A 12,549-nucleotide genomic window follows, 5' to 3' on the forward strand; every position below is an offset into this window, starting at 1 on the left:
ATATAAAATAATATAAAAAGGACAGTTATGGAATTACTATTAAAAATTCAGGTATCGTATTGGCACAAGTATTCAAAAATGTAAAATAATACTTCACCTTGGCCGTACAAAATACCATAATTTACATTTAACACCAGAATGAACACTACGTCAACCGGACTACACAGCATAGTGACAGTGGTCGGGATATGGAAAGTAATATTAACAATAATAGTAAAATAGCAATAATAGACAGTATGAGAATAAACTCTCATTTGAAATGAATTTAAGAACATCTATGGACAAACTCTCAAAGCCTCTTTCATCTCATTTGAAACACATCCAACACAGAAGCCTGTGCTGTTAATTAGGTGCACTGCGTGGCCCCGGAGACCTCCACGTCTCCACGCGATTAAAGACATGACTCCTAATGAGGGGAAGGAAGACAACTCGGACCAAAGGAAGGATAAAGACGGTGCAGAGATGCAAGGAGAACGTATCATCATGTGGGACCGGCCGGCACATCTTAAACCGACAATAAAAGATGTGATGAGAATGAAACTGAGGCTGGCAGGGTTCACGTCTGACTGAGGCCTCGATGTTAAAAACAGAACAGTGGATGACGTTCCTTTAGAGTGCATTTAACTTTAGTGAGGGCAGACTGGAGTGTTTCTGATTCCCATCACTGTCAGAGTGCAACAACAGAACGAATGCGTCGGCTCGACTGTTTGTGTCAGAGCTCGAGTTCAAACGTTAGTCACACATCGGTCGTCTTGAGCGTGATTTTAACAGGTGATTAGTGTGTTTTTTAATGGCTTTAATAAAAATAAAATGTCTTTCAGCAGAGAGCTCTCACTTTTCAGAATTACCTCGTTGATCTTGTTTGCAAGCTCAGAATGAGAATCAGGCTAAAGATAAGGAAGAAAGACTACAACTAAGACAAAGCAGTTACACATAGTAACCTCCGTTCTATGAACACGGAGCACGTTTGCGATACTTATATTTGTGAACCGCTAGCAGCCTGTGTGAGTGCAGATGGGTTGCAGCAAGGTTATCATCATTACTGAAATTAAAACGACAATATGCTTTAAAAATGTTGTAAACAGAAAATACTTTTTATTTTTTTTTTTTAAACGTAATATTGCCTGGTTAAAAAAGTCACAAAAATGAAATAAATTTTATTCTAATATATCTCTACTAAATATATAAAAACATAAACTAAACCTTTCTGGAAAACTGAAACTAGCAAATGTACTCTGACACCAATTAAAACTAAACTAACATTAAATCAAAAGCAAGATAAAATATAAACTCATTGACTTTCAAAACTATCATATAATAACTCAAACTTGAGGACTGTTGACAGTATTACACATTCATGATTCACAGACCAAATAATTGCCAAACTCATGATTACTACTTTGCTTAATAATATGTCCTCACTATACGACCTGTCGCAGCTGTATTTAAAAACACGTATTCCCTCCTATTAAAAAGGAAAAGGACAGTAACGTGCCAAAGGAAACACTGAGCAGCTACTTGCTGCAGACGTTATGACGTTGAACAAGCTCCTCTTTCCAAGACATTCGCCTAATTAAAACTCATAATGTGCAGTTCGATTACACACCCTACCTCAGCAGAACTAATGAGCAGCAACACAGTGAGGATTTATGACGGGCTTTGGGACAAATCTAAGGGAGGAGATGGGAAACGATCATTTGAGTGGTTTAGTAGGACGATAACCTCGACTGCTGTAAAGAGAGACGGAGGAGGGAGCTGCGTTACAGTACAGGACACTTCCCTCCCAAATTACACAGATGATAAACCTTCAGAAGAAATGAACGGATGAATCAACAGAGAGGACGTTTCGTATGGAAAGCCAAAAGTGACATTAAAGCCTCTATTGTCACCTGATTTAGGTTAAAATCGCTACGAAGACATCGGACCTGGATATTTAATGTCAGTTTCAACATGGATGTATTAAATATGTGCTTCAACAGAAGGATAAAGAGGTAACAATTCATGTTGTTTTCAAATTTAAATACAGTGTAAATACAATTTAAATAGTTTTTCTAAATACCAGATCGATTTCCGTTCATCAGGTGAATATCTATCTTCAGCGGATGGTGTCTGATCATAGCCTCGTGGTCTCAATGTGTGCTTTGCAATCCAGAGTTCAGGGTTCAAGACGTAACTTATTTTTTCTCTCCTGCTCTAGAAACATATTTATTCCTTAGCTGAAATTAAAAACCTACTGTCGGTCTAATGTCCGAGATTATCACACTGTTGTTCTGAATCACACTGAATTTGAATCTATGATCAAGTTGAAATACACGCTTTTAAAAAAGACCATAAATCGTGTGAAAATAGAGACATTTAATGTCACTTTTGGCTTTCCATAGCTTGTGAATATGAGATACATCGAGACGTTATTGAAAAAGACAACAGTTGGATATTTTATTCACCAACTCAACTCAGAACAGAACCTTTGAGGTGGACGGTCGTGACCACCGACACCATGTAGCCCGCTAACACGTAGTGAGCTCGAGGCTACTCCACATCTCGAGCGTGGACAGCTGCTGTTCAACCCGTCTGCATTTCAAACGAGGCTGTGAAGCTGCTGTACATTTCATTTGGCTTCAGCGTGTGAGACGGTTACAAACTGGTCAACAAACTGGATCTTTGACTCAGGAGCTCGCTGGTTGTTGATTTACTTGTCACGTAACGGCACTTTCATAGTTATTTTTAACATAACCAAGTATTTTACGATCTTTTCGGAAACCTAACTTAGTACTTTTGAAGACTTTTGAAGAGGTTTATTTTGAAAATTCATGTAATTCATGTAACGAGCGTAAATTGACGTGTTGCTGGATTTTGTAGGAAAACGTATGAAAAATGTGTAACTTTTTGTAAGACATCATACAAACCCTTGTGTGAGGATACGTTGTGTGAGATCACAGTGAATAAATGCATCAACAGTTTAACATCTAGCTAAAACTAAAGCTGCATAAAACAACATGAAGGTTACGATGTTCAACCGTCTGATCATTTCAGAGGATTCAGTTTGTAAAGCTGCAGAAACACATCGTGTTATAAAACGAGGTGTTTCTGATATTCATCCCGAGGTCATTGATATAACATGCTGCTATTAACAGACTAGAAAAATAGCCCACACACACACACACACACACACGCACACGCACACACACACACACACACACACACACACCTGATAAAACTCCAGCGTGCTCCCTTTAATAACAGCATGATGAACGGAGCACATCTTATCTAAAACAAACAAGTCCTCATAATGAATCATTCACTTCATGTCCAACAACACGGGGCGACTAAAGATCCACAGAGACCTCTGCTTCTCCTTGATAACTACCCCCACATCACCAGTCACCCCAGCATCCCCCCCCCGATACAGCTTCCTGCTGTTGTATGGAGTGGACCCCCCCCCTCCTGGATAGCAGCATCAACACTTCTTCCCGCTGTGATAATCTCCATTAAACCATCTGTACCCTCGTCTCCCTGCAGCTCCACCACAGCGAACACCTCCTCGCTGGATGTTATGTGAGATACAGGAGGAGCCACAGTTCACAACTTAAGTACGTGTTATTAGTATTATCTGTCGGTAAACAGGCTCATCTGTGAAGACTGAATCAGGGAGAGTGTCCACAAAGAGCCTTTTTAAAATTGTTCCCAATGAGGAGAGAGATCGAGTGGTGACAAAGGTCATCTATACGAAGTATGAAACCTCCGGTTGGTTAAGTTTTTACTGATACAAAGACGGTCGAGGTTCAGCATTTGCTTCCATAAATGTGCACCTTTAATGTGCAACAGGTTAAAACACTGCAGCAAAGATGGCAGGAGGCCTTCAACGGCCATCAAGGACACCGAAATTCCTCTCGCAATAAATCTTTATTAGCCAGTTAATGAATCAATCAGCTCGGTATCGAGGGAAAGTGTCAGGGCGGCTCGTTTCTGAACTGGTAGGGGACGAGCAACAACTTCACCTGCACTTCAAATTAACTCTATCTTCAATACGCGAGACGGCGTTTTGGCTCGATAGAAAGGCATTATAATTGAAACATCTGCATGAAGATGAGCAGAGTGAACAATGCAGTGTCAGCACAAACGTGTCTTTGAGCTCATACGCCGCATTGATTTTCCATCACTTTTCCCACATGCTGGGAGAACAAATAAATCAGACATTTAGAAATTGCACTGGGCCGTCCGGCAGGGCGGAGGACACCGACCGCTGCTTGGCTGACCACTGTGACAAAAAAGCCCCCCGCGGTGAGATTCTAAAAGAAAACTTTAGCAGGGGACAATCGAGGACAGGGACGTTTAATTGAGGTCTCGGGAATCTCTGCTGGAGCTGAACTAACACCCAGAAGGACAGCACGGTTAATCTTTTCAATCAAAGGGGGCCAGGATCAACACCGAGCGCTCCGTTACGCAACGTTCCTCCATCATCTCCCTGGTTGTTTTTTTTCACACCCCACGAAAGCCAACAAATATGGTAGATGTGTGGAGAAAAGCCTTTCCGGCCGGTCCACTCGGGCAGCAAACACGAGAATCAATCAGCCGCAACGGCAAACAAAATCACGGCCGATTGATGTTCTTAAGAGCTTTCTGAAGCTCGGAGGAGGAAAAGTGGCCGACGTGACGCGTCCACTGCTGACGGTGTAAAGTCAATACTGATCGAGTCAGAGATGCGACCTCATGACATATCAACCGGGGGGCTGCTTCGGGTCCATTATCACCGAGTAATTAGTCTCTGTGTGGATTCAGCACCGAGGTCTTTATGAAAATGACAATGCGAGAGTTTGATGCGCATTAAAACTTCCTCATGTGGAGGTTTATGAACTTTGGAAGCTGAAGTGAAACAGAGAAAAACAATACTGCAGTGTTTCATAAACATTAATATATATATATATATATTTTTTTTTAATGTATTTTACTCAGGCGGAAACCTCCGGTTCTGAAGAGTGAAGCCAAAGCTTCATGTGTTAAAGCTGCATTCTCTCTAGTGTCCACCAGGGGGCGACTCCTCTGGTTGTATAGAAGTCTATGAGAAAATGACTCTACTTCTCTCTTGATTTATTACCTCAGTAAACATTGTAAACATGAGTTTATGGTCTCAATCTCTAGTTTCAAGTCTTCTTCAATACAGCATGATGTTCATTTAGTACATTATGGTCCATTTAGAGTCAAACAGACCATAAAGCAGGGGATGCTTTAGGGCGGGGCTACACGGTGATTGACAGGTCTCTACCAGAGACGTATACGGCGTCTCTACGTCACTCCTCCTCAGTCCTAATATGGTCACTTCCTGTTCACTGGTTGCAAAGATGGCGACGACCAAATCGTGCCATTGTGAACCACAAATCTGTGTTGGAATCGGCAGGAGAGCGAGTTAACGTTAACCGTTAGCAGCCGGTAAGCAGCACAGTCCTGCAAAGAGCTAACGGGGGGTTGCTATTGACTTACACTGTGATATGTTCAGGCTCTATTTCGTAAAAAAAATAATACTGTGCAAAGGTAAAATTGAACGTTTAGATGTGTTATAATCAATTTTATTTAAATGTAGTTTGAGGCAAGAAACTTGAAGAAATAAACTTGTTTTGAGGAAATGTTAAAAAAAAAAAAAAAGTGTATGCTTTAGTCTATGGGTCACTTGTGGGTGTGCTAATGAATTGAACTTAAGGGAGTTTAAGTGTGCGGACCATCGATCACATTGCTTACTTTTATTTTCTACAACAATATCTAATTTCCCCCTCCAGGTGATGCAGAGTTTAACTCTGTGGAAACACACACACACACACACACACACACACACACCCCGGTTTCCCCTATAGGCCGAGTGTCAACGTCAGGACTGACACTGAGCTGATGTGACTGACACTCGGTGAAGGAAAGGAGCCCGAGGCGTGGAGCTAAAAAAAAAAGAAAAAAGTGTGACGCCTGAAGACACACTAAATTCAAATGTGCCCTCCGGGTGTTGAAGTGGGAGACGAAGGGTCAGGCAATCTGTAGACAACAACAAGAAACCGTCCGCAACGGGTTGAATAAAAAACACAAAGAAAAGATTACGAGTAATAAGAAGAGATTCGCACGTAAAAATCTAAGGGACACCGACGAATGTGGTCAAGAACCTCCAGGCTGCTGAAGGAATAATTCACCCCCAACAACGACCATTTGTGTGTCAATTACTCCCCCAGAGTTTCCTTTAACTCTTTAAGAAAACTTACGTTTTTCTGGCGAAGAAAACAAAAAACGGAGAAAAACCCTTGATGAATGGAAGTAAATGGAGGAAACATTTAACATCAACACTATATTAAAACATCTATTTATAAAACTCTCACACAACTCTTGCAGAATAATACAAGTCTCGTATTCTTGCTGCTTCGCTTGAGTCCGAATTTTGTAGAGAACAGCTGATGAGAAACAGTCAATTATTTAGACTCATCACTCAGAGTGGTGTCTCCAGGCCGGAGCCTCTGACCCGGTGAAGCCCCAGAGAAGAGAACCGTTATCTCTGTGCCGGACGCTAACGGGCCGCCTGAATGTTTCATCACAGCTCGATGACTTCGTTCATTTATTTAAGGAAAGGTCGACCAGCAGAAGCAAAGACAAAACAAAAGGACGAATCGACAACAAAACTTCTTCAACGATCGTCCGAGGCTGCAGCCGAGCATTTAGATCAAGATGTCGCCGTGTGATGACGTAATGTTTGTGGACCTCATTTAACGTTAAAAGGAAACATCGGTATCTTTAAACCTGGACCAGATTTTCTCATGTTTTTGTGTCGAAGTGATTCATGAGTTTTTCAAAATTGGTCCGGTATTGAAGGAGAACAGCAGCCGTCTAAACAAAGTCTCGCTCAAGAAGAAGTCTCGTTCTGTCGAAATCAGTCATTTATACGACAAGACCTCAACGTCACATCTGGATCCAACAAAGCAAAGATGGCTACGGCCAACAAAACAAAATGGCCAAAATAAATAAATGGCTGAAATAGCAAACGTTACGAGAGTGAATGTATCCGTGTGCAGAATTGGTTCAGACTAATGAATGGAAAGCAGACCACACGTCTAACTGAGTGATTGACGTCTGCTTTGCTGAGAAAAAGGAGAGAAAACTTTTGGTTGATTAGAAAACGAGAAGTCAACTTTCTTTTAAAAGTAGATCCGTGAAGTTTCCGCACTTCTTTGTTCAGGCAGTAATGTTGAAACATAAATAACTTTAACTACATGTTTCACAAAGATCGATGAAGACTGACGTTAAATCTCTTGCAAACATGCAGAGGGGTGAACAAAGAGTAACAGCACAAGTAACCCTACAGCAGAAACACTGCGTGTTACATGGATAAGACAGGCTGAAATGCAATGTACCGCCACAGATCAAACGCACCACTCTAACTCTGTGTCCACCAGAGATGTGCTCATAAGAGTCTCGGAAATAATTCAGCATTAAAAACGTCAATAAACCTTTTAAACAATGCAAATAAATAGATCTTTGGTGTATAAACGTCTCTATCTGCAGTTAAGAATAAATGTGTAATTACAGCCTCATGTTGCTCATTGAAGAATAACTTTAATCAACGTCACAGAGAAGTTTTAGATTTTAAATTGAGGAAGAATGGAACTACTTGTGTGTCCGATACGCCGAGTAGATCTATAGTTGGAGATCAGTGCAACCCTGCTATCAAACTATTCAGTGTTACATATCTATCTCCCTGAGCAGTCGTGATGAAACTGGAAATGAATCTGCAAAACTGCAAGTGTAAACAAATTGAGAGGAGATTACAAATCAGCATTATTTCAATTTGCTTACATCCAGTAAGAGGATTATCCCATTAGGAGGTAAAGGGGGGAAGTTCACTTATTGGAAGATTATTCGAGGTCCACTCATTCTATTAAAAATGTAGAAAAGGACAGGAAGCCGTGAGGGAGGCGGCAGGAGGAGATCAGCACATCTATCACTGTCGCTGAGCAAAGTTAAAGCTCAAGTGAAGAACATCACAGTTTGGCTCACTTAAGACTTCAAGGACACACACTTCCTGTCGGCTGCAGAGGTGGGAGAGTCCGGGGGACAGTTTGAGAGAGGGAGGGACTCAGAGGACAGAAAGGAAGGCTCGGCTTTGCACATTTAAAAACACATCCGTAGACGTGAACTGTTTGAGTCACAAGAATACCTTCACCCCTGAATCCCATGAGAGAAGCAAGCAGGAGAAGCTGTCAACCTCGTCTTTGTAAGAGAGTCAGAGGGCCGATAGAGATATAAAGTAGCATGTAGTCCTGGATCAGGGGTCTTCTAACTTGAGAGAAATGACCCGGAAGCAGTGTGCAAAATACGGAAGGTCCTGACTGACACTTGAGACCCCATGAAAAGCCTCATTTGTCACAAAAAATGTCTTTTAAAGCCCAGCAGCAACAAGAAGCTCCAGTTCTGAGGACGTATAAAGAGGAAGTCAGCGGGAGCCAGAGGGACGTTCAAATCGTGAAGGGAGGGATTTGTTTGGGTTCAAACATCAACACATTTTTCTCCAGAATCGCTGACTCCACCTGTAAAAACGAGGCGGCGGCGGATAACTGGAAGTGTGCTTTCACAAACGTTGTGTCGGGACTCACCAGAAACACCCGGTACGCGTCTTTCCTGGTCACGGAGCCCCAGCACGGATCCGTGTCGTTGTACTTCACACTTCCAGCGCTGCAGGAGTGGTTTCCACTGCACGGGAAGAAACAAAACACAGATCAACGTCTCACACTTACTCCTGCTGGACGGTTAGTTCTGGTTTTGGAGCAGAGTGGAAGAGAAGCTAACAGGACGACGTCAACAACAGTTAGACCAGGTTTACTCTGTGATGAATAGAGGTTTACTCTCTATAAAATACTAAAATAAAAACATTATAGATACGACAGACATTATTAGAAAAACTCAACAGAAGCTTTGAATTAAAAAAGACATTCTGGAACAGACCTATAAAACACTGAAGTCAGTGAAATATGAAGGATGACAGTCATCATAGTTTATTTAAAACATTTTAGAAACTGTCTGAACCGATCACAAACTTCAGCTGCTCTGAAATCATCTCAGCAGAACAACCCTGAGAGAGGAGGGATGGTTACGTTCTGTGCTCTAAGATCTGAAGCCTGGAACTACATGAAATACACTATTCTACATGAAATACACTACTCTACATGAAATACACTACTCTACATTAAACACACTATTCTACATGAAACACACTATTCTACATGAAATACACTATTCTACAAGAAATACACTACTCTACATGAAACACTATTCTACATGAAACACTACTCTACATGAAACACTACTCTACATGAAACACACTACATGAAATACACTACTCTACATGAAATACACTACTCTACATGGAATACACTATTCTACATGGAATACACTATTCTACATGAAATACACTATTCTACATGAAATACACTATTCTACATGGAATACACTATTCTACATGAAATACACTACTCTACATGAAATACACTACTCTACATGAAACACTACTCTACATGAAACACTACTCTACATGAAATACACTACTCTACATGAAATACACTACTCTACATGAAATACACTACTCTACATGAAATACACTACTCTACATGAAACACACTATTCTACATGAAACACACTATTCTACATGAAATACACTATTCTACATGAAATACACTATTCTACATGGAATACACTATTCTACATGAAATACACTATTCTACATGAAATACACTACTCTACATGAAATACATTATTCTACATGAAATACACTATTCTACATGAAATACACTATTCTACATGGAATACACTATTCTACATGAAATACACTACTCTACATGAAATACATTATTCTACATGAAATACATTATTCTACATGAAACACTATTCTACATGAAATACACTACTCTACATGAAATACACTACTCTACATGAAATACACTATTCTACATGAAATACATTATTCTACATGAAATACATTATTCAACATGAAATACATTATTCTACATGAAATACACTATTCTACATGAAATACATTATTCTACATGAAATACACTATTCTACATGAAATACACTACTCTACATGAAATACATTATTCTACATGAAACACATTATTCTACATGAAACACTATTCTACATGAAATACACTACTCTACATGAAATACACTACTCTACATGAAATACACTATTCTACATGAAATACATTATTCTACATGAAATACACTATTCTACATGAAATACACTATTCTACATGAAATACACTACTCTACATGAAATACACTACTCTACATGAAATACATTATTCTACATGAAATACATTATTCTACATGAAATACATTATTCTACATGAAATACACTATTCTACATGAAATACACTACTCTACATGAAATACATTATTCTACATGAAATACATTATTCTACATGAAACACTATTCTACATGAAATACTATTCTACATGAAATACACTATTCTACATGAAATACACTATTCTACATGAAATACACTATTCTACATGAAATACACTATTCTACATGAAATACATTATTCTACATGAAATACACTATTCTACATGAAATACACTATTCTACATGAAATACATTATTCTACATGAAATACACTATTCTACATGAAATACATTATTCTACATGAAATACACTATTCTACATGAAATACATTATTCTACATGAAATACACTATTCTACATGAAATACACTATTCTACATGAAATACACTATTCTACATGAAATACACTATTCTACATGAAATACACTATTCTCACTCAGTCCGGCCAACGGACGAGCAATACAAATGTGTCTGGAAGCAAGTGGACACGACTACAGACGGCAGGAGCTCCGGTGAGAGGTGAGCGGGCCTGAAGGCCTCCGTCAGAGAAGCTTTATTGTCTGAATCTCAAGTTCAGAAGGTCACAAGAGGACCAACGAGCCGATGAGATGAAGACGGCCGAGCTCCAACGAGCCCAAAGTAGCAAATGTTCCAAACGTTCTTAAAGGAGAATTTCGTATTAGAAGTGTGAATGAGACGTTTCCTGGTCTTACCAGGCGACTTCCATCAGCGATATGGGCACAGCTGCAGCGTAGATGGCCATGTCTCCGTACAGGTAGACTATGATGCAGATGTAGAACATGTTGACGCCAACTGAAAGACAGCAAATAGAAAAAAGAAAGACATGAGCGACTCACAAGACGACCATGACTCTCCCTTCGTTACCGTGTTTCTCAAACAGATACATCTTCACTATTTAAAACACTTTTGTATCAACAGTCTCAACATCGCGCAGGTGTATTACTCACCTGCAGTGTTTGAAATAGTGAGGTTTTAGAAGAAGCACGTGTTTGTGAAGTAGTGAATGAGACTCGATGAATGAGACTGGGAGTTTTACTTTTTTCCTGTGTTTTAAATGAGCTACAACTACATTTAGTTGTGCAACCGTTGCTGTTGCATAATGACGATGAATGATCCTTTAAAGCTTCCTCGTCTCTGGAGAAAAGCAGCTCCTCCTCCTCCTCCTCCTCCTCCTCCTCCTCCTCCTCCTCCTCCTCCTCCTCCTCCTCCTCCTCCTCCTCCTCCTCCTCCTCCTCCTCCTCCTCCTCCTCCTCCTCCTCCTCCTCCTCCTCCTCCTCCTCCTCCTCCTCCTCCTCCTCCTCCTCCTCCTCCTCCTCCTCCTCCTCCTCCTCCTCCTCCTCCTCCTCCTCCTCCTCCTCCTCCTCCTCCTCCTCCTCCTCCTCCTCCTCCTCCTCCTCCTCCTCCTCCTCCTCCTCCTCCTCCTCCACAGCAGAGCCACATCTTCCTCATTGGTTCAATATGAAACATATTAATAGCATTAATTAAAAAAGCTAATCCCTCCGTGAAAGAGATTTCCCCCCCCTTTTGCTCTCCACAACCACACCATCCCCCCCCCCCCCTTCTCTTCTTCACCCAACCTTTCACCAGGACAAGATGGAGGGCTTTTAACCGGCGGTCAGATCATCAGAGCGCCACACATCCATCGCGCTCTCCAGTTCTCAGAAGGGGGATAAAAGCGTCCAAACTGGACTCCTTCAGCCAATTCATTAGAGCATGGAGTCCATTAAGAGAAACAAAAGTGACACATTCACAGCTTCACCTGTCAATCACAGTAAGCCCCGCCCTAAAGCATCCCCTGCTTTATGGTCTGTTTGACTCTAAATGGACCATAATGTACTAAATGAACATCATGCTGTATTGAAGAAGACTTGAAACTAGAGATTGAGACCATAAACTCATGTTTACAATGTTTACTGAGGTAATAAATCAAGAGAGAAGTAGAGTCATTTTCTCATAGACTTCTATACAACCAGAGGAGCAGAATGATAGAATAAGATACTAAAATATATAAAGTTTAAAGTGGACAGACGCATCAGAAACATGGCGTCTCCTTGTGGGACAACACTGGACGCGGCGTATTAGAGCAGAAACAGGACGTACTGTACTCTGTGCAGGACCGCGGGGGGGTGCAGGCCTTCACGGAGCTGGAACTAATATTTCTCAA

At 40.8% G+C, this 12,549-nt stretch overlaps 1 protein-coding gene across 1 annotated transcript in view; it reads right to left on the minus strand.

Moving 5' to 3' along the window:
* slc38a12 (solute carrier family 38 member 12) overlaps positions 1-12,549 on the minus strand; it is a 47,096-nt gene that overhangs the window by 25,196 nt on the left and 9,351 nt on the right. Inside the window, exons 7-8 of the mRNA XM_076086613.1 lie at positions 11,078-11,177; positions 8,619-8,715 (exon numbers count right to left, since the gene is read on the minus strand). Coding sequence (XP_075942728.1) covers positions 8,619-8,715; positions 11,078-11,177 — 197 coding nt within the window. The remainder of the gene's footprint in view (positions 1-8,618; positions 8,716-11,077; positions 11,178-12,549) is intronic.

The sequence above is a fragment of the Anarhichas minor genome, unplaced genomic scaffold, assembly GCF_050575085.1.
Source record: "Anarhichas minor isolate MPS153535 unplaced genomic scaffold, ASM5057508v1 ptg000007l, whole genome shotgun sequence".
Taxonomy (NCBI): Eukaryota; Metazoa; Chordata; class Actinopteri; order Perciformes; family Anarhichadidae; genus Anarhichas; species Anarhichas minor.